The sequence below is a fragment of the Chaetodon trifascialis genome, chromosome 16 (genome assembly GCF_039877785.1).
Source record: "Chaetodon trifascialis isolate fChaTrf1 chromosome 16, fChaTrf1.hap1, whole genome shotgun sequence".
NCBI classification, from domain to species: Eukaryota; Metazoa; Chordata; class Actinopteri; order Chaetodontiformes; family Chaetodontidae; genus Chaetodon; species Chaetodon trifascialis.
In genome coordinates this window covers 20,284,738-20,306,504 of record NC_092071.1, presented here as the reverse complement: position 1 = coordinate 20,306,504, position 21,767 = coordinate 20,284,738, and the positions used below count along the sequence as shown (strand labels likewise).

The window sequence follows — 21,767 nt, the reverse complement described above, 5'->3', positions numbered from 1 at the left end:
AAAGGGATTACTCACAGTCAACTTTTGAGACAACATGTCTGAAGACATCAGACAACATACTCTCGTGAAAGACGCTCCACTGAAACTCTCATTTCTTCTTTCTGCTTGACTGAACCATGGAGTGACATTAGTGTGGATAAACTCCTCCTTAGTTGGATTTCCACTGCACAGTCACAGCCTACACCTAACAGTGCTTGTGGTTGTTACTGTAACTTCATAGGTTATTGCAGATTGGGATCCCTGTCAGTAGCTGCCTCGGCAGCAACAACCCTTTCATATTCAAAGAAAATAATCAGAAAACACAAGAAAAAAAGAAGAAAAAATCATCAATTTTTGTACTTACACTAGATATAGTAAAGAAACGTTACATTAACATGAACATGAAAACCATACAAAACTGAGAACAACTTCAATGGATTTTACTAAATAAGTATAATTATCTCAGTTCATTAAAAAGCACTTGCACTTCTGTCAGAGCTCATTGTTTGAGATGGGAAAGTCCAGTAACCAGTGAAATGTTACGTTTTCTTCCCACACACCTTGACAGCAGTTCCTCTGCACCTGACCAGTCCAATTTATCCAGAAAAGGAAGTGCACTGCTTTCTTTGGTCAGTAGTTATATAGATAGCTTCCGATGCAGAACTATTGTGGGCCGTCCTCTGAACACACTACTCTAACTTCACACACATCTTTAGTTAGTTAGCAGTGGTGAAACGTGTCTCAATTGAACTGAACTTCTTACATTACATTGCAAACAAATAACTTTGTCTTCCACAAATGGTTGTCTTTGTGTAACAGTCATCAATTCAGAAGAATTCATCAAAAGTTAAAGACAACAGTAATAAAGTTTTTCCCCTGAAGGGACACCAGAGCTGCCTGTTTCTCCACTGTAGCTGTGCTTCATATAATACTCTATGCTCTGCTTGTTTCTGTGATACAACATGTTCATAAGCTACTCTCCATCTTTCATTCATTTTTGCTCCGACACCACAATCAACACTCTTGGGCCTCTGTCACTGAATGATCTGATTCTGGTTTAAAATTCAACAAACAAATCAGCTCTGTTAGCTTCTTCCATCTGAGATCACTTGCAAAATTAAAATCAGTCCCGTCTGTTCAGGGTTTGGAGACCATTGTTTATGCTGTTGCAGTTCTCTGTATGTAGGCATTCAGACAGCTTTATCGCCTGCAGCTGGTTAAAATGCAGCAGCGTGACTCCTCACTGGCACCAAGAACAAAGACCATATCTCACCTGTACTTTCTTGTGAGATACAGAATTGATTTTAGGAGTCTTTTGTTTCTTTTTAACACTCTGCATGGACTGGCATCAGGTGATATCTCTGACCTCCTCACCCCTTCTTTCAGCTCCAGACCCCTCACATCTGATGACCAATTTCAAATCCAGGGGTCTAAAACTAATCCAGGTCCCAAACTAATTGAAACCTGTCTAAAGACCCATCTCATCAAAGTCATCATAAAGACATGACTGCTTCCACTATATTTTTTATGACTATTCATTTCCATATATCATCTCAATAATGTCTGTTTCTCTGACTATTGTCAGATAATCTCTCACTTGTCTCATCGCTCTACAAAACACACTGCTCAACATCGTTTCTAAATGTTTCCTACAAAAAAATAAAATAAAATAAACAGACTTGACTTTGATCAGAAAAATGCACAGTACGATAAGCTATGGGCCCTTACATTGGATCAGTCCAAATTTGAGATTTCAGATTTATGGACCCTGTACTAAAAATATGAGCACACCAGGGGGGGTTCAGCAGCTTCCTCTGATCTCTAGATGTGTCTGTGCAACATACTTTAGTGACCTACTTCTCTTCCCCTGTAGTCATTCAGTAGTAATCTTTTTCTCAGTCAGCATCACAGCAAATGTGATCGATGACGATTGATAAATATATAAATAAACGGCGTCACACCCACCCACCCATTTCCCACCAATGTCAGCTTCCTGAAATAACAGAGAGGTTTTTCCAACCGCACCACACTCCGGTTGCAATTCCATAGCATCTGCAGCACCGTATCAGGTGCGGCTCCATCATTCGCTGCAGGGCTTCAGGGGAGGAGTTTCTACAGCCGGGTCACACCCCCTGCACTATAGCACTTGGTCCTTAGAAAAAAAGAGATCCTCAGGAGCGCACAGCCCGTCCGTCACCGCGCACTGCCACAAAAATATGAGCCCGAGAAGAGACGCTCCTGCGCTTCAACACACAAGACAACAAGCTCACCGCGAATAATTTCACTTCAAATCACAGACCATCGCTGAGCCTGCTCCTTCTTCAACTATTTTCTCTGTCTCTCTCTACCTTTTTTTTCTGCGCTGGATCTTTCGTGCCAGAAAATGTGTGTGGAGAGCGATGGGTGCGAGATTGAAGGCTGCAGCAGTTCGGATGAGGTGCGCACGCTTTCGGGCAGCATGAGTCCCGGACTGAAATCCAACCCGGACCTTCACCCCTGCAAGCCGGGCCAGAAATTCCGCGCCGCGCTGCTGAGATGCCGCTCACCGGCCGCCGCCGCCGGGATCCTCAGTTTTGGGAACGTCCTCAATTACATGGATAGATACACTGTAGTCGGTAAGAGACCTGCCTCCTGCCCCTCTGTTAGACCTGTATGAGAGCTTTTGTATTTATTTAGTGATTGTTCATGCACTAATTGCCTGTGAGCTGCCAGTCTTGTGGAGCTGCCAGCTCACCTCAGCTGAGACGGGCGGAACAATGGGCTTGCCCAAGCGCAGTGGACAGTCTGCTGAAACCACAAGGCTGGTAGTGTCTTCATGCATGTGGACCGTGTGTGCTGTACTTAAGTCAAATATATGACATACATGTCCTCGCTATCACCCGAGGAAATGCTTGGCATTAATGATTTTTCCCCGGGGCTGGTAGATAATTGCAGATAGATCAATTAAGGCGATCAGATCGCTATCCACGAACCTGACTGCATGCGTTCGCACTGTGTGTGTGTGTGTGTGTGTGTGTGTGTGTGTGTGAGAGAGAGAGAGAGAGAGAGAGAGAGAGAGAGAGCGCATCACTGTGAGGGATCAGTCATTAGTTCCTCGCCGTTTCCATGTAGTCCAGCATCCAGTTTGCAGCTTGTGCTGTGCGGCAGCTCGACGCGTGATGCTGCGATGAGGCCATGTGGCGTTAATCCCCCTCAAGTGTCCGCATTTCCTCACTGAAGCTGAGACTCTGAGCAGAGTTTATTAAAACTGAGCGCTGAGCACAGATGGAAAATAAGCTTGTAGTCTTAGAGTGTGTTAAAATGTGAGAAGTGCATTTGTTTGAGCCCGATTATGGAAGTGATGAATTCATGCATTGTGGCTAACATTAGAAGACTAATTATAGATATATTAAATGTACCTTTTCTGTTGTATATTTTTCTAAGGTAGAATCAAACTATTAAAATTGTTCTGTTTGTAATCTCACGCCATGTTTTAGGAATTTTTATTTATATTTATTGTTCATTATCAGCCCATGGATTCTTTGTAAAGCAAGAATCACGTACCCTGTAGTTACAATTAATGACTCAGACAAATTAATAAGTGTTCAATCAGATCAGGTCAGCATTTTAAACTCATCTCAGGTTAACCATTGTTTGGTGGCTGGATTTTGTATCAAGGCTTGGACATTGGACTGTGGCACTGAATGGGTTAAAGATATTGCTGCAGCATGGAGAATGGAGGGAAGTGTGCTCACGGGGAGAGTAGCCTCCTCTGTACAAAAAGATGCCGTCCTGTTTAAAGTGCAAGTGTCCGTTGACACTCTTAGGGACTTTGTTATGTGATGTAGTCACACCACAGAAGTCTTCTTCAAAACTTGTGATTGTATCCTTTTGGTTCTTCACGCATTGTTTGCTACTTAGCATGTAATTACCCAACAAAAAGATTTCTAAGGTGATAAATTTTGATAAATGTGTAATTGCACTTTGTAGCCCCTGGCACAAAGAAGGAGTGGCTAGCTCAAACAGAACAATGTGTACACTTAAGCAGCCACATGCCTACAGCTCATCATCCTGAAGGCTTCAGGTCCAGTCTGGCAACTGTACAGAGTCGAGCCACAAAGCCTTGGGCGCCTGAGCGATCATTACAGTGGGAGCACTTTAGCTGCTCGACCTACAACCACACCAGGAATGCGTTGATGTGGCATATCTAATCTTAACATCTTCAAGCACCACTCAGTCACAGCAGATAGCATGAAAATTGCACATCCTCATCCTCAGTCATAGATGAATCAGTCTCCCTCTACAGTAGTGATTTGTCTCCTTACACCTCCTGATGCTTTGATCAGAGGAAACCCCTCATTAGGCGACATGCAAACAATTCTATTCTCCACTGTCCTCTCCATCATGATCCTGCCACTGCTGTCTCTGCTCCTCATACAGTATCACATGAATTGCGAGGCAGAAAATCCTTTGGCGGGGCTGGGGGGGTTGCAGCAGCTTGGGCTAACCCTCGTGGGAAGAGGCTGTGCTCATGAGGTGCAGAGGGGTCCCTTCCCATCCCATCCCTGCCACCTGAACACTGCTGGGTTGTTTTGCATTATGCATGTGCAGCATGTGCGCCGGCCCCTCACACAGAATGAGGACCAGCAACCATGTGCATCCGACATAACCAACATGTACAGCATGAGCTGATCCGCCATTCTCCCTCCCGCTTCCACCTTCCATCTCCTTCTATCTCTCTTCAAGCCTTTCTCTCCTGCTCCATTGCAGTAGTAATTAGGAGGTGGACGCAGTGCATCTGTGTTGGTTGCACAGTGTTTTCTCCAAGTGTGTGTGTTTGTGTGTGTGTGTGGGAGAAGGGGGACAGTGCTGTATAATATATCCATATAATATCAGATTGTGCTGTTGTTGTTTTCCATTACCACCTCTTTCTTCCCTTTAGACCATCAGGACTCGATCTCCCATCAGCATTCTGTCTCTTCTTTTTGTTTCTAATTGCTCTGCTTTCGTTTTCTTCTCCAGCCCTCTTGTTCACATTCAAACCTTTTCAGTAGCAGGTACCCAAAGCACATCTAACTCATAGATCTTAATGTCAATTAGGCAAGCATGAGCGCACACGCACAGAGAGCGCACACAGACACACACACACACACATAAGAAAAAGACTCCCGACCATCTCAAGAGGGGCTGAATGAGAGAGGGGAGTTGTGAGGGGAGGGGCCGCCTGCTGCAGTGGCAGGCAGTCAGAGGGAAGTGGACACAGAATGCAGGCAGCGTTGAGCCCGAGCGCTGCCGGTCCCCCCGTCAAAAGGTCTTTGTACCAACAGCCATTACTGTAGTGTGTGTGGATCACTAAAGCATTGTCACCAAGACAGAGGGTGACCATTCCAGACACCAGGGCCATTCTGCTCCACAACAATGATGGGAAAATTGCACAGCAGCAGAGTCAAAGACTTAGATCTTTCTGTTAGTCCCAAGTGTCAGAGGTGAAGCCACACACACACATAAAAAAACACCATATAATCACAAACTGCCGTTTATGATTCCAACACTCGACTGATCCAAGATGATGGTGAGAACCACAAAAGAAGGGAGAAGTCACAGCATCTTTTTTTTCCTTTTACGGGACTTTGTTTTGTTCTGGGTTTGATAGATGTCCTGCCAACATGTTTTATACAAGACTTGAATATTTAATTCCACCAGTTTGTTAGGAGGGACTGCTTCAAAACAAATTAATTGTACGAGACTTGAGACTTAAGCTGCTGCATATTGGAAGGCATGTTTTTGATCTCAGTGTGGCACTAGAATGAGAATAAAAAAACAAACTCAATATTGATCGTATCATCCTTAAGATTTGTACCAGTGAGTTTCCTTTTAGCTTGGGAATGGAATTTACTGTAATGTAAGCAAATTAATACACGAACTTTTGAACCTTCCCTTCCCTTTTAATATGCATTTAGCATACAGTACCTGTTTCACTCTTGTAATGAAGTGTGTTCAGCTAGGAATCACTAGAGAGCCAGAAGCAGTTCAAATTTCTGCAATTTTCATTTTTCTTTGTTATGGAAAGCCAAATGTAAGTGTGAACAGGCACAGAGGAGAACACTGTTATGTTTGAGTGGTGCTGAAGAGAAGGAGGGTGTGAAAGACAGCAGTCAGCTACAGACTCTATGTGGCGAGTTTGACTTTAGGCTCAGCTGTTCAGCTGGTGGGTCAGACCTAGCCTGGAGTGCACCTCCAGAAGCCTCTGCTTGTTTTTACGACTGTCTGTGATGCAGACGAGGCAGAGATGGGGAGCATCTGAGGCATTTGAGGGTGTCCTGATGAGGCATGCTGGGGAATGAGACGGAGAGCCCACCGTCCAAGATTGAAGTGGAGGCCGAAGCAGAGCTGGATGAGTTACGATGCCCCGGTTGGGTCACTCTTGTCTGGCCTTTGGAAGCGGCTATTTAATCCACAGCCACTTACTGTATATTCCATTTGCTTTTTAGAGTGCATAAGAGCTCTGAGATTTAGAGGGCCACTATGTTTAATTTAATTTGAGGTGGCTTTGAAACCTTAAATCCTGTTGTTGGTCTCTGGGTAGACAGTCCAAGCTCCTCGACAGCTTATCATAAAGAAGGGATTAAGTGTTTTTTCACAGAATATGAGGATATGTGCGGCAGACACTCAGCACTTAAAGTTATTTGCTTGCTAAGTCAGTAAACCCTGGTGTGTGTCAACTCCACCCCCCTGCATGCACCCACACTCACCCACTTCTCAGATCACAAAGGAACAATTCGGGGGGTACAGTCTGCCGCCTAATCTGTGGTGAACAGAAATGTTGGGGAGCTGCAGATTAGTGCTTCTTCCAGGCACTTTAAGATGAGTTAACTCGGTCAAGCTGTCATTCCAGGAATACCCCAAAACAGGGTCACATCCCATTGGACAATTGCAGGACCATTGCATGTGAACTTTTGGCATATAGACACAGATGACAGTGAGGTAATAATCCTCTTAAGGCAAGCTCTTTATCACACGGTAAGAAAGATTGATGCAATCTATCCAGTGTGACAGGTTATGCAGATTAATTCCTGAGTTTTTACCACTTCCTTTGTGGCTAGTCATTATCAATGTCCATGTACGCCTACGCATTGTTTCACATTAGCATTTGCACATAAAGCAATCACAGGGTTAAGGTTGAGCATATTTTCTGTCTTCTTTCTGATTTCCCGTCTGTTGTCACAACCTAAAGGGCTCTTTCTGGGTGGAAATGCAAGAAAGTGCACCACTTTCAGTTCCACAGAGGCTGGAAGAGAAGAGAAGTGAAGATGGTGTAGTTGTCTGATGGGGGGGGGGGGGGGGGTGTACTTCAAAATCTGCACAAATACAACGCAGATAACTGTGTTATCACAACAACCCCAAATGATGCAAGCAAGTCACTGCAGATCTTCTCAGTAACGTGAAACATTGCAGCAGAATATGTCAGGATTAGACACAAGTGTCTCCTCACTCCCAAACTGTGTGAGAGGCTGTGTGGGCCACGGTGGCGTTGCTTTAGGGTTTAGCTCTAGGGTTGTTTCACCCCTCACTCGTCTCCCTGGTTCACCCGCTCTCTTTTTATAGCGTTCACATTAAAGGTCCCCGAACAACGGCAGAGGCATTAAAAAGATGGAAGGGCCTCTAGTAATTTACTTTATAGGGTTGCTGCCTCTTTCTTACTGTGCTTTTTCCATCTGATGTTGAGCTGTTTCAAATTAGACAAGCGACACTGTACAGTATGAAACGTGTCTTTGTAAGCCAACATCAGCACGCCTGCACTTTTGCAATAGATTTCAACATCTTTCGAAACCTTTTATATCACTATTGACAGCAAAATATTGACACTATTCAGCAGATGTTGCGTGGAATCATTAACAGTTTGTGACCAAGTGGACTTTTCCAGACTGGTTTCCCACAGATATCCCACTAATCTTTTTATGTCTGTATCCTGCCGTGCCATTCCCACTGCTGTGTGAAAACAGTCTGTGTGTTCTTTAGGCTCCGATTTAGCCGACGTCTGTAATAGTAACCGATGGAATTAGACAGAGCTTCTTCCTCTGCCAGTGCAGCCCCTTTCATGTGGCTACTCCAGATTTTACCCTCAAGCAGACACACTTCCCTCGCAGCAGCTTTCACCCCGTGACCCCATGAACGCAACATCTCATGGCTCTGCTGAGACTCTTTGACTCTTCCCCTCCGCACAGCTGTTATTTTGGCATCAACCCAACAACCAACCTTGCATCCTGCATCACTCATCACAGCCATGATGCCATTACATGCGTTCCATTCTGGAGAGAATATTTATACTCTGTGCTGTCCATGCTATAGATTTACTAACTGTGAGTTGAAGCGGAGGAGCGGAGGGTGAGATGTGAGGCAGAGAGAGGGGAAAGGGACAGGTGCATGCATGTGTTCTACAAACAACAGGAAGTTAGATGTTGTCATTTGGCCCGCTCGCCAGCAGTGTCAGCAGTTGGAGCTGCAGCAGTGACACAGCTCATAGAGGCGATTAAGGTACTTTAAAACCCTAGAGCCTGATTTGCATTTGCATCAAACTTTATACTCCTTCTCTGAGTCAGAACTCAGCCAACTGGCAGTTGTCTGGATTCTGTCTGAGGGTGGGGGGCTCACAGTGTCACACTTTAAAATCCCTCGCATTTATATCCATTTAGAACAAAGCTTCACCTCATGTTCTCCTCAAAATCCAGTGTTGGTCAAGAGGAGTGGCTGTTTCAACATACAGTGCCTTTTTTATCAGTCAAACCCTCAACAGACCTTTATCTTTTCACTTCCAGAAGCTTGACGAGTCAACTTGTAAAAGACAGCAGCCTGTTGATCTTTGACGTTTGAAGGTGATGGTAGCCTGATAATCACTGACCTCCCCTTTGTCATCAGAGGAGTGTGTGTGGACATGAGGACGCGGCGCTCGTGTTTTCTTTAGTGTTGTGTTCTCCACCTACAAGTTTGCTTTAGGATTACAGGCCTGAGATAAACACAGCATCTGCTCAGTCCAGTTGGGAGTTTTTAAGACATGTCAGAGTGACAGCGAGATGAGTCATGAGCAGAAGCAGAGGGATCCTCCCAGTCTGCATCCAAACATCCAGTTGCAGTTTGCCCCTCTGCTGAAAAGACGCCCCTCTCTTCCTGTCTCATTATTGAAGAAGGCTGGAGTGTTATCCTGAAGAAAGAGATGAAATCCATCACCTCATGCAGAAGGCAAGATTGCAGGAAGGAGGGAGGAGATTCGGGATGTGTTTAGCACTTTGCGGCGTTTGACATGCTGTCAAATAACAGCTCATCCCTGCTTAAAAATATCAGCGGAAAAAATTTGGTTTCTTCACTCCCTGCATTCCACCTCCTCTGATTATCACAGCAAATTTAAACAGGCCCATGTTTGAGCAATGTTGTTGAAATGAAAATACATATACATGTATTTAAATGGTTTCTACATCCATAGTGAACTGTATGGAATAACACAGACAAAATAGCATTGTGCCTTATTCTACAGTCGAACAGTCAAAAAGCATAGCCCCCATTTTTATCACTTCTCAGATTCCACCGTGCGTTTTCCTCTCCTCCAGCCACCCCCACACCCTGTGACATTCTCATCCATTTCAACACACACACCAAGAGACTTTTAAAAAGAGAAAAAACAAAGCAACACAAACAGGTGAAATGTCTATGTTGTGAAGGTCATTCAAACATTCCCCTGAGTCCAGTGCTTTGGTGAGACCACTGACACACGCGATGAAGAAATGGAAATAGAAGGCAGTGCAATCCTCTTCGTACCCTTGTAAAACACACACAGCGGCTGAATATTGATCAACAGAACAGCAGCTTGGAATTTGTTACAAGTGATGAAATTGTAATGTCCTGAGACACACTGAAATTGGATTTTTCTCTGACACATTAACAAGTTGTTCTATAGAGGATAGGAATCTAATATTGACCTGCTTGCAGCACAAGTTTCAACCAGCTGTTGTGAAAGCAGACCTGCAGCTAGCAGTGATATTAGCTTTCAGCTCCTGGAAGCTCTCACAGCCACAAGAATAATATTTAGAGTGCTTATTTACAGCAGCCCTATATTTAAGAGACCTTCTTTTTCGTGAGGAAAAATGTAATCTTTCCCCCCATTTACATGTGATAGAGTAAATAGTGGAGCCTTGCAGAGGGATTATGCAATTTTTTCTATCCACTAATCGGGCTCAGGATAAGGTCTTGTGTGTGTTTGTTGTGTTTTCATCATTTCTCGCTTTATTTCACTTGTGGATATCTGTCATGTTGTCAGAGCTGGATGAGATTGCAGCAGGATTTTCATTACTGTGTTTGGCGTATGCTTTACTGTGTTTGTGGGAAGAACCAGGGTTGAATGAGGGCGCTGACCTGTGTCAAAGACTTTGTTAATGCCTTGAGTCAGAGGTGGACACACACACGCACACATTCACGCCTGGCACTTAGTGTGTTTTCCTGCTGTAAGGGCTAACACATGGGTGCATACGCAGGTATTAACCTTAATGTTGGACTATAGTCTGGCTGCTTCATGTCATCTTTGCTAAACAGTGCAACGTCTCAACTAAATTCTGGCTGCTTCAGCTTTGCACAGCTTGATTAGCAGGCAAGCAGACTTTTGCATCTGTGTTGTCTTTTTCAGGCTGCACCGTGTGAGAATTTGCTTATGAGACAATGACAGGCTGAGTTTATGTGTTTGTTTCTGCAGTGCAGTTGTACACCAGAATGGTTGGTTACACCTCACTGCCCATGCTGGGTTATTATAGCATTCTTTTGATTCTTCAGCACCATAAATGTTTACTGGCCCATGTTTGAATACATAAATCTGCAGGCAGCCTGTCACCACACCACTTCAAAATGATTGCATTTTGATTGCATGTATTTATAACAATGAACATTATACACCAGGCTGAATCTGTTGTTGTGTGTGGTAGTTGTGGCATAAAACGCAATAGCATGATTTCTGCTCAGTGAGGTTTAGGAGACAGCCTCCTGCAGTAGCCCATGTTGTCATTCAGGTTGTTGATGGGAGTATCTGGGCAGCACAGCAGTGCAAAGTTCATTTACATAGAATGCAGTTTAATGACTGATGAGCACATGTAAGGCCTGAGGCTGTGTGCTGTAGGTATGTGGATTGTTCTTTAATGAAGCAGGCCTGGCATGTGAAGGAAGTCAGACTTGAACACAAAAGATGCCTTGGTGTGCTTTCCCATGGCAAGAAGAGGTGAAACTTGTGTCACACAAATCAGACTGAAAAGTTGTAGAGTTCAGCTTCAGAAATGGGGTTGCATATTTTTTAGCGAGCAAAATGAGATCAAACATTGTCAGAGAAATCAAATTTTGTTCAATAAGGAATTTCCTTTGGGAGCTTTGAAATTTAAATTGGCCTCTGAGGTCATTTTTTATAAGTTTGTGCAAAAAGACATATTTGGGTTTCTCAGAGTGTTTGATGAAACAGCAGAGGAAGTAATGAGATACATATCTAATTCATGAGACAATGAAAGATGAGCCCCACGGCCTTAACTAAACTGCCCTCCCCATAACTGGGATGAAATTGAGTCAGAAATTAGTAGCTTCCCTCTTAAATGAAGACACAGTGTGAGAGTGCCATTGGTAGGACAGCTTCTGAGTACTAATGTGTGTACAGCTATTGAGAGGTCACCTTGGCAGCATCTCAGAATTAAAACACTTTTATATGTCTGATTGGGCTTCCCTCTGGCTTTAGTTGTGATGGGAATACACGAGGAAGTCTGAAGATAGAAAAAAACATGTTTGACATTCATATTTATAAAGCTATAAAACTCCAGGAGTCCTTATAACATTGAACTAGCTGTACCTGATAAGAGTGACAGATACATCTCATTAGTTATGGCCCAAATGGAGTAGCTATGGCTGCCATGGAGAAAACAGATGTTATCACTGCGTACATTAAGACCAAATATAGCAGACAGTCCTTCCTTGTTTCATTACTTCTTCTTCTGCCTTGTTAGTTACACCGTTGTCTTAAAAAAATGCCAGACATTAGCCATATACAGTAGAACCAGCCAGGCCCGTATTGCCCCTGAATTCTCGATTTTGTGAAGTGATTATCCAGAGAAGATAGCTGCACTGTTGTGGTTTGACGCTAAATTGATCTGAAAATACAAATCTTCACCCATTTTCTTCTCTTTTTATCATGGCTTGGTGTCACTTTGCACACTCTCTTTTTGAGAAACAGCACTGAGGTCTTGACAGGCAGTTTGACAGCCTGTGGACGTCTTATCCTTATGGTTTACAGCTCACGCTGTGAGCCAATCAAGGGGAAGTCAGATGAGTCAGTTGTCAAGCCGAGAACACAGAAATATATTCTTTTCACTGTAGATAGATAAAATATTCAAATAAATGTATCAGCAGCATTTCAGAGCATGCTGCTATATCTTTAGATGAGTCATGATGCTTGTCTCATTAGGTAAGATCAAGTAAGAAAGCTTGTCTTGACTTTATGTACAGTTCAGGATAATTATGCAGTGTATCGTTTCAATATCCCTCACAGTGGATTCCCCACGTCCCCATAAATCCACAGAGAGACCAGAAAAGACAGGAGAGAGCAGAAATGAAATCTCATTAAAAAACACTACAGAATGACTTTAATCCTGCACACTGTTATGTAAAAAAGCACTGGGATTAATGACTAGATTTTTCCAATTCACATGTGCTGACACTGGCGGACACAGATGCACACACACACATAGACACGCACACAAAACACACACACAGGCACACAGTAAGTAATGCAATGCAATGTAAGTTAACTCTTAACATTTATGTTAATGGACAAACTGTCCCTACATTGATATAGCACTACATTTCCATAATTAAAAAGAGCACAGCATGGTGTGTGTGTGTGTGTGTGTGTGTGTGTGTGTGTGTGTGTGTGTGTGTGTGTGTGTGTGTGTGTGTAATATTTCACTTTATTCCACACTTTGTTTTATGACCCAACAGATGACAGCCTCGCAGAGCTGCTAGCATGCCTGTAGACTCTTGGCCTTGTCTCATATGCAGCAGTGGCATCAAGTGTTTTAATCAGAGTGTTTGTGAGATTTCTGCCTTTTGACCTCTGGGATATCATTCCAGTTCATTATTTCATCCAGCTTTAAAGCACTTCTTTCAAATAGGCCTCGATATTTCAGACAGTATACTATGTATTAGTACTGATTGTACCATTTTGGATACTTATGAATTGAGGCTGATTTCTTGGATTATGTGTGAATGGTCCAAGACTCAAACTGAATGTAAACCTCAGGGCATTTTCTGTGGGTTTGTGAAAGTGGCACTGTCTGTATCACTTCTCTATTAGATAAAACCAGACACTATTTGAGCATCTCTCAATGATCTTCTCTGGTTAATGTGGCTCCTTTTCAAAATTCCACACAAAAAACACTCCTCCGGGTCCACATTCAAGGTTGAGTTCAACTGCTGTTCAGTATTCCTGAGAGACGCTGGTGTGAACGAGTGCAGCTCCTGGAGATCCCCTGATAGCCAGACAGGCTCATCTCATCTCAAATACCTTTGCTTTGCTTCACTGCACCTCTTTCCAATACATCTAATGCATTATCTCGTACGAACAAGTGGGCTAGCCCTGGATGTATTATTGATGAGCTATATGTTTGGTCTGCTCCCTCGATGCTTCACAATGCATCCTCTCCACTACCATCAAATATTTAGCACGCACTGGTGAGGACTAATGCACCGCGGCCCTTGAGCTGAATTCAAGCTTTTGATTAGTGAAAGAAAATTAGGATAAAAAAAAAAAAGCCCTATTAATCAAAGCGGTTAGGCTGGCAAACCTACAGGCCTTTAATTTGATTTTGCCCCAGTTCGGCTGTCACAAATTTGGAAGATTAGAGTGAAAGCTGTCTCAAATGTCATTGTGGTTTTATCACTGAAATAAAAGCAGATTCATCCTCACACACTGGCAGGGGCTCTGCCTTGTCTTGGAAGTTAGTAAACTGTCATCTTTAAGGAGTTACATCGGCTTCAAATGGCTTGTACACCAGAACCAGAAATAAAAAGAAACAGGAACTAAACCCAGTTTGACAACCAGTTGAACCTACTTTTTGTAGCACATACCGATATTAGCATCATTGTGAATAGCTGAGTTTCACTATCAGTTTTGATCTCAGGCATGGTGGAAAGTTCTTAAAAACAGCATGTAGACCATTATATGAAACTAAAACTGTGAACCTTGACAACATCCACACATCAAAGTCAACAAAATAAAATAATGAAAGATGAACTGAAACCAGCAGTCTAACTTTAAACTTTTTCTTGGGAGTGGACCTGCTTTTTATTTTGTGAGTGGATATTGTGGGTTTGAATATTAGATATTGGTGGGTTTCACAAGCAGTTTTTATTATGATGGAAAAGTGTCTGAAATAGTATTTGCGCTGGTGTAGATGTGTTGTTACAGGTGAGAAGATGGAATATTATCCAGGAAGAACAATTTGAGTAACACATCCATCGCTTATCACGTGCCAAAACTGCACTGTGGGTTATAATATTATGACTAAGTAAACAGCGTTTCTTTCATCCCTCTCCATTACAACAAGATAAACAGTAGAACTCTTCATGTTAGACAGTGATCTACCAGGAATGTGGATTTGCATATATTTGAATGACCGGTCCATTGCCAGATGACATCAAACAGTGTTGGAGTATAAGCTATCATCTCCTAGTGGTCAAAAACTCCACAGTGTACCTTTAAATCAACATGGCTGAACCCTCAGACTGATGATCTCTTATTTCTTGCTTTGAAACAGTAGCCTCTAAACTTGTCAGCAGAATGACTGAATAAGATCTTACTGTATTTCTCACACAGGGTACGGTACAAGTGGTTTTTGGCTGAAGTTGTGTGTTCACTACCAGCAGGGCGGAAGGACTTGACCTTCCTAGCGCCCTCACACACGCCCCATCTCTTGCTGATTTTATCCTCATGTACGAGCTCTGAAGCCATCCCATGCAGGCAGCTCTACACAGTTCCCAGACATCTGCAGCACGTTTCCTTTCTGTGTGGCAGGGAAAGGAAGTGGAATGGAAAAACGTCCCCCACCCACTGCGGCCACATGGCAAGGGAGGAGAGCAGTCGGTCAGGAGCCCGCCGGCCACAGTCGGGCATATTTGTGGTCAGCTTTCTCTTTGCTGCAGTCTGAGGCGCTGTACAGGCCGGCCTGCCTCTGCACTCTGTCGCTCTCCCTGCGCTCTGTCTTACTGTCTCTCACACACTCAAATCCAAAAACTGGTCAAAAGAACAACCAGAAAAGATGCACTTTCTCCTCAGTCATTATGTCCCCCCGTTCTTCCTTTCCCAGACTATTTATACTGATGGGGTTGACACATGAAAAGGGATCACCCCCTTGCAGGAATGAAGGGGAAGGATCTGGCCACATCAGCAGAGCGGTTCACCACTGCCCGTCACACTCTGGCCAGAATGAATGACTTCCATCCACTGGCTCCCTCTCACTCAGACACACACACAGTGAAACCAGGGGAAAGGGGAACACACACGCACACATATACTATATATATATAAACAATGGAAACACGTGCTTTACAAGACAAATCCAACCCAGACTGAACTGACTGTAGCCACCACCTATTTCTCTGCTCCCTATGACTCCACTCCTCTACATCCATCTCTCTGTGTGCCTCTCCAACACTCATCGCTGTTAAATTGGACCACTATTCTCTCTTTCCTCTTAGCCTAGTTTCTCTGAGCAGAAATAGAACCAAGGGGGGCCGGAGATCCTCGAGTCTGGGATTTGAGTTGGGGATCTGATATAAAATCTGTCCTCTCTTTGCTGATGGAGTTCTGTGTGCGCGTATCTGTGTGTATCTGTATGTGGTGTGGTGTGTGTGGGCGTGTGTGTGTTCACTTATGGTGTGTGTGTGAGTGTATGGTGGTCCCAGAGGAGCAATGCTGGCAGCGTGCGTCACTGCATGAAAGCTGGCCTTGCTAAAACAGCAAGCTGTATCCTCATTTAAACATTTCCCCTGTATCACACTAATGTGTGTTTCAGCTGAAGACTGGAGGCAAATTAACATGCAATAATTGCAACAAAATCAAGATCCTGATGCTTTTCTTAGTTTATGGGAGTGCATTGATCTCCGTGATTCATACATCCTAGCCTGTAGAGTCAGTGAAAAGTCGACTGGAGCCTTATGATGGAAACAGCAAGAGTGAAAGAAAGTGCTATTCATATTGAAGAGCGATCACTCGCAATTCACTGCTGTAAATGCAGCATTTGTGGCATGTTAACGTTCAACAGTTTGAGTCATTTCTTCTCAAGCCACTCTGAAAAAAGTGGTCATAAAGGCAGACTTTATGAGGGGTTGGAATAAGTGTCAGCTCCACACTGGCCCCGACTCTGTGTCACCTCTGTGTTTTGACTGCAGGGAGCAACTGTGTGCAGCAGTGTGTACAGTGCATCATGAGAACAAATTCATTCCAGAGGTCGCTAAGACTGGACTGTGCTGTTATACATCACAGAACAAGTTAGTTAACTAATTCGAATCAACCTGAAGCAAATGGACTGACGGGCAGCTGTGTATTCAAAATGTTAAAGAAATGACAAAACACCAACTTCAATGACTGATCATTCATGCACTTCTTTAAGCTTCTTCAGTTTTATGCAGTATATTCTGTGTGTGTGTGTGTGTGTGTGTGTGTGTGTGTGTGTGTGTGTGTGTGTGTGTGTGTGTGTGTGTGTGTGTCAGAGGGAGTGGCCTACAAAGTAGCTATGAGTGTGCTTTGCTCTTACCTTGAGTGAAGGCTGAGGTAGCTGGTGTTATTGTTGTGTGGTGTCAGGAAGATCCACATTCCTGCGATGTTTCATGCTTGGCATCATGCTCAGATGAGCACGGACGTTGTTCAGTTAAATGGATCCATTGGGTTATATTTCCAATGTTGCCACAGCCACAGTGGTGACCTGATATGTAGCTACAATGGAAAATATCCCTACTTCCAGTGTTGCTATAGTGTTATACTTGGCAATTCTGGCATCATATAATAATCTATGTAATTTAGCAGCATGTTTGCAGATGCTGCATTGTGAGATGCAACCACAATGAGGATTAGAAAAAGGCAGAGAAAGGCTGGAAAGCTGAGTTCCTTTGCGGTCTCTTGACCTTTATCTCTTTGAGTGCCCGACAGCATTGCCATGGCAACTAAACTGGGCGCTGCCAGCTTGGGCGAGGGCTGTGGTACCTCGCCATCAGATACAATACCGAGTCTCTTTGTCTTAATAGCGCACAATTGCTTAAAAGTCCAAAAACACGAGTAAGGAAATAAGAGAGTAAGAAAAGAACTGACACCACTAAGTGAGCAAAGGGAAATGTAGGGGAGAGCAAGCAAAACAGGAAGAAAGAGAAATCAAAAAGACAGAGTTTAATTGCCAGGCATTAAAAGGCCTCACTAAGAGTAGAGATGATAGTTGTGATAGGCAGCTACACAAACACAGAGCTGCTGGCTCTCTATAATCCCTTACAGATTAGCACAGTTCATTACACAGCTCATTGCACGTGAATTTAGTACAATAAACACTGCTGCTTTCATCTGGCTCCTTATTTAAATGGACACAACATTTAGCCGCTGGAATGTTATTTCTATCGTATTAGCTTCTCATACAACACTTTCATGTTTTTAAATGATCTAATCTTATTGTCACAAGAGGACTTTATCACACAGTGGCTATAGCTCTGGTTTGTCCAACATCCACAGCTCCTTTCCTAATCTTACCGTCAGTCATATTTTGCCAACTCTACCTTTATTAATTGTCTGGTAATTGTAGACGGGTGTGGCTCAGACAAATGCAGACTCTGTCCAGGAGGGACGCTCCACCATCTGGCCTCGGATTCCCCCTCCCAGCAGGCTGTGTGTATGTGTGTGTGTGCACTTCTTCCAGGTTAATTAGAGTACAGCTGCAGTTGTACAGTACACTGCTGTCGCTGTTTGATAGGCTTGGGGGACCAGAGTCGCTGTCACAGCCAAACCTGTCTGCCAAGGCCATGTAGAGATGACAACCTGAGGTGTTTTATGATTATAAGTGGTTTCAAGTCTGTATGTGTGTGTGTGTGTGTGTGTGTGTGTGTGTGTGTGTGTGTGTGTGTGTGTGTGTGTGTGTGTGTGTGTGTGTGAGCGGATGGTGGCAGATCAGCTCAGCAAACACCTTCATCACACCTTATTTTGAGAGAGCATTAACTCAATCCTGAGGCGCATTAAAATGTGATCCGAATTCTGAATTCTTCTTCAGCTCTGACTTGGACTACCTGTGAACTGAGTCTTACCTGCCTCGAGGTGGTTGCTGCATAATTGCCCCATTGTGTGCTAACAAGAACCATAGCTAGCACATGTTAAAGCAGAGGGCACGTTGCAAATCGGTGTGTTTTAAATGAAAGATATTCAGTTTCTCTTTATCATTGGTAGTAAAGGTGACTGAACTGTGAGCTTGACTGAAACTGGCTGATGATCAGCATACCAGCACCTTTAATCCACATCATTATGGAGGAGAAACAAGGCAAGGAGTTGTGAGTGTAGTGCTTGAATAAGAACGCTGCCTGCAGTGTGAGAATGTGAGCAGGTGGTTTGACTCAGATGTCAGGAATCTGACGTATGTCTCTGCTCCATGTTCCACCTGCACCTGCTTCTTCAATGCACCGCCTCTGAAACACCCTGCGTCTTTCTGTTGCCTAACAGACAAGCAAGGCGAGGCAATGCCGAGAATCGCAGAATCAACAACATCCATTATGTTGGGTGCAGCTATTTGCCTGCATGGCTGTGATCTTTCTCATCATCCACCAAGACAAAATCCCCAACATGACAGGGATGTTATGCATGAGGTATTTCTCAAAGTTACAGCATCTCAGGTGCACTAGAGGTCAGGTAAGGTTAGGCTAGGTTACACTGGTCTGCTTGCCTCAGAGAAGAGGAGCAGACAGATCAGACAGAGCCAGCTCTTTAAAATGTTAGTCATGCTGCTGTTCCATTTTCATGAGCTGTGTTGCAATCCCCAGGACCAGCCTGCCAGTTTCACAGAGAGTCAGCTCGCACTACCAAGCAGACCACATTGCATCAGGACTGTACGGATTTCAACAAGAGCGATGCATTATTCCTTTTCTGTTTTCTTTTCACTTAGAAAATAAGACTTTGAACCTCTCCAAGTTGGTGGTCTCAAGAGGAGCAGAACTCATTTGATGAGACTTGTTGCCTCTTGTTTACTGGTGCTTAAAATTGTATGGTCGTCTTAAAGGGATTTCTTTAACCCTAATTTATCATCCTCTGATCCTCTTCTTGATCTTCGTCTTCGTCTCATGTTTATGATGTGTTAAAAAGTTTATGAGATTTCTTGTACATGCTTCACATGCTCGCTACATTGAACACGCACAAGTCATGGTGTTGTGATGGGCAGATATTCAGCTGTTCACGTTACCTTTGGCCCAGCATCAGGTGCCATTCACTTCATTAAGGCATCAGAGTCGCGCACAGTAAATGAGCTTCCTCCATTCCACCATAACTGCTCTTGGGTTACAGTAACAGGATAATGATGACTTCAAAGACCTTGTGGTGTCTCACTGTGAAGCAATGCTACGATGTGGCTGTATGTGTGTGCGTGACTGATGAGAGCCACCAAAAATATTGACCACAGTCACTTGTAGCATCATCTAGTAAAGTCAAATTAAACCCCAGTCACTGCGCCAGAGCTGCTCCCCAGACCGGTTTACATGAGCCATTCGTGAGCTAATGGTGGAGAAAGTGTGTGTGCATTATGCAGTGTTTTTGTGTGTTTAACAGAAGGTGCATTTGTTGAATTAACACCAGAAATTGTTCAGATATAACACTCTTCCCTTCAAGTCATGTAGTTAAGTACATTAAAGCACTGTAAAGCAGCCAAGAGAGCACTTATCTATTGCTGTTTGGGGATGTTAAGTGAATAATAGCCTTTGACTGCTGTCTATCCATCATATCTGGCAATAATCACAAGCCACAAAAGACTGCCATAAAGCCAGAATTAATTCAGCTGTGAAGTCAAATGGAGCTCAGTGTTTCAATACATGTGGTTCTGATTATTATTAGGCCTTGAAACCACATTTACGTTTTCCCCTCTCCTCCTGTTTACAGGTGTTGTGCTCGACATCCAGCGGCATTACGACGTATCAGACAGTGGAATCGGCTTGTTGCAAACAGGTGAGTCTCCTTTCATCCAATAATTACCGGTGTGAAAAATCTCGACATCTAAACACATTCTCCGCATGATGAGAGTAATTATTGTGTAACTCTGATATTTTGGTGTTCGCTAAATTGGATGGAACGATGAAAGGCAGAGGCTCTGATCCCAATCTGCCTCTTGTCGTCCTGTAAATAAGGATGCTGAAATACAAGCTAAGTCCCAGTTAACAGCAACAATGTTCATCATGCTTTCCTGTTTTCACTCACAAACAGAAAAGGATTCAGATAACAATCTATATCTGCCGCACATTATTATGTTAATTTACATAATCAACCCACTAATGCAATTTACTTACTCTAATCTTTCTGCATTATGTGCATTAAGGTGCTCTAATTGTGCGACTTAAACAGAAACTAATTTAAGTTTTCTCAACAAAACAGATCATATTTGGCTCAATGTTCCTGCCTGTAATTTATATTAGCCTGTCAAAAAAATAGACACTTATTGGCCACATCCTTCAAAACTTCAAGATAAAGCACTGCCCCAGTTTTTGGAAAAATGTATCATGTCTTCATGTGAAATGCCGCTGTGATTAGGAACGCACCGCCAGCAATTTTGACTTTGAACTTTGTAAATGTATTACTTTGTACGAGTGAGGGAGTGCGACTTCCTCACAGCAGTGGCAGCAGTACAGGTCAGTAGAAAGGAAAGCACAGTCGGGAGCCAGGCAGGCCGCTGCTTAGAGCCTGCATGCATGCACCCGGAGCGTCTGAGGACGGCTGAGGGCAGGGTTTCCTGTTCCACTCAAAGCCCAATGAATTCACCTTTCTGGGAGATACCTTGCAAAGCCCTCTTATTGGAGGACAGGGCCCAGTCTTGTCTCCATGTGCCCTCAAACTCATTCAAACACCAACAAACTTGCACACAAAGTGCCATTGAGGGCAAGCAGGCCGGTTTGAGTTTTAGGGGGAAAGAATACAGCCCAGTGTTTTCCTCCTTCACTTGATGTTTGTAGACGAGGTGTGCTGAATGGTGTGTTGAGGACAAAAATATCTCCCAGGAAAAAGAAATCAGTGTTGTAATTTCTGTTGGCTTTTCACTGAATAAGCCATTTCATCATTTTCTAAAGATATTTCCACCCATTTTCACTTTTGTCATGAAGAATCAATATTTCACTCAAATTATTTTACTTTCAGCAATTCTTTCTCCTTCACACACTCTTCTTTATCACCTCTTTTACATTTTTGTCGATTTTAATGCAGCAGTAGCCAAAGAATTCAATACTGAGCCTGGTATTTCAAAGCAACCAATTTCACGGCAGACCGTTTGATAGGATGCCTGTCCACACCGGTAATGGTCCCGATGTGTCAAATCAAACACATTTTATTAGTTTGTTGAATCAGCAGGGTGCCTGAATTTGTGAAAACACACCGACCGCTTCAGGTGACGTCAGTCCTGACCAACACACTCTGCAGATTTGTATGAAATCTTGACAAGAAACAGGAAACTGTAAGTGTGAGGGGTGTTTGACTAATTCTGTTTGCAGAGGCTCATTATGCACGCAGCCACATTGGCAGA

The 21,767-nt window shown here is 43.5% G+C and overlaps 1 protein-coding gene across 2 annotated transcripts in view; it reads left to right on the top strand.

Moving 5' to 3' along the window:
* The first annotated feature begins 2,134 nt into the window (after window positions 1-2,134).
* spns2 (SPNS lysolipid transporter 2, sphingosine-1-phosphate) overlaps window positions 2,135-21,767 on the top strand; it is a 59,314-nt gene continuing 39,681 nt past the window's right edge. The window contains exons 1-2 of one of the 2 annotated variants that reach the window (XM_070983094.1): window positions 2,135-2,594; window positions 20,141-20,206. In XM_070983094.1, the coding sequence (XP_070839195.1) occupies window positions 2,363-2,594; window positions 20,141-20,206 (298 nt within the window). In that variant the 5' untranslated portion in view covers window positions 2,135-2,362. The remainder of the gene's footprint in view (window positions 2,595-20,140; window positions 20,207-21,767) is intronic. The other variant, XM_070983093.1, reaches the window with a different exon arrangement.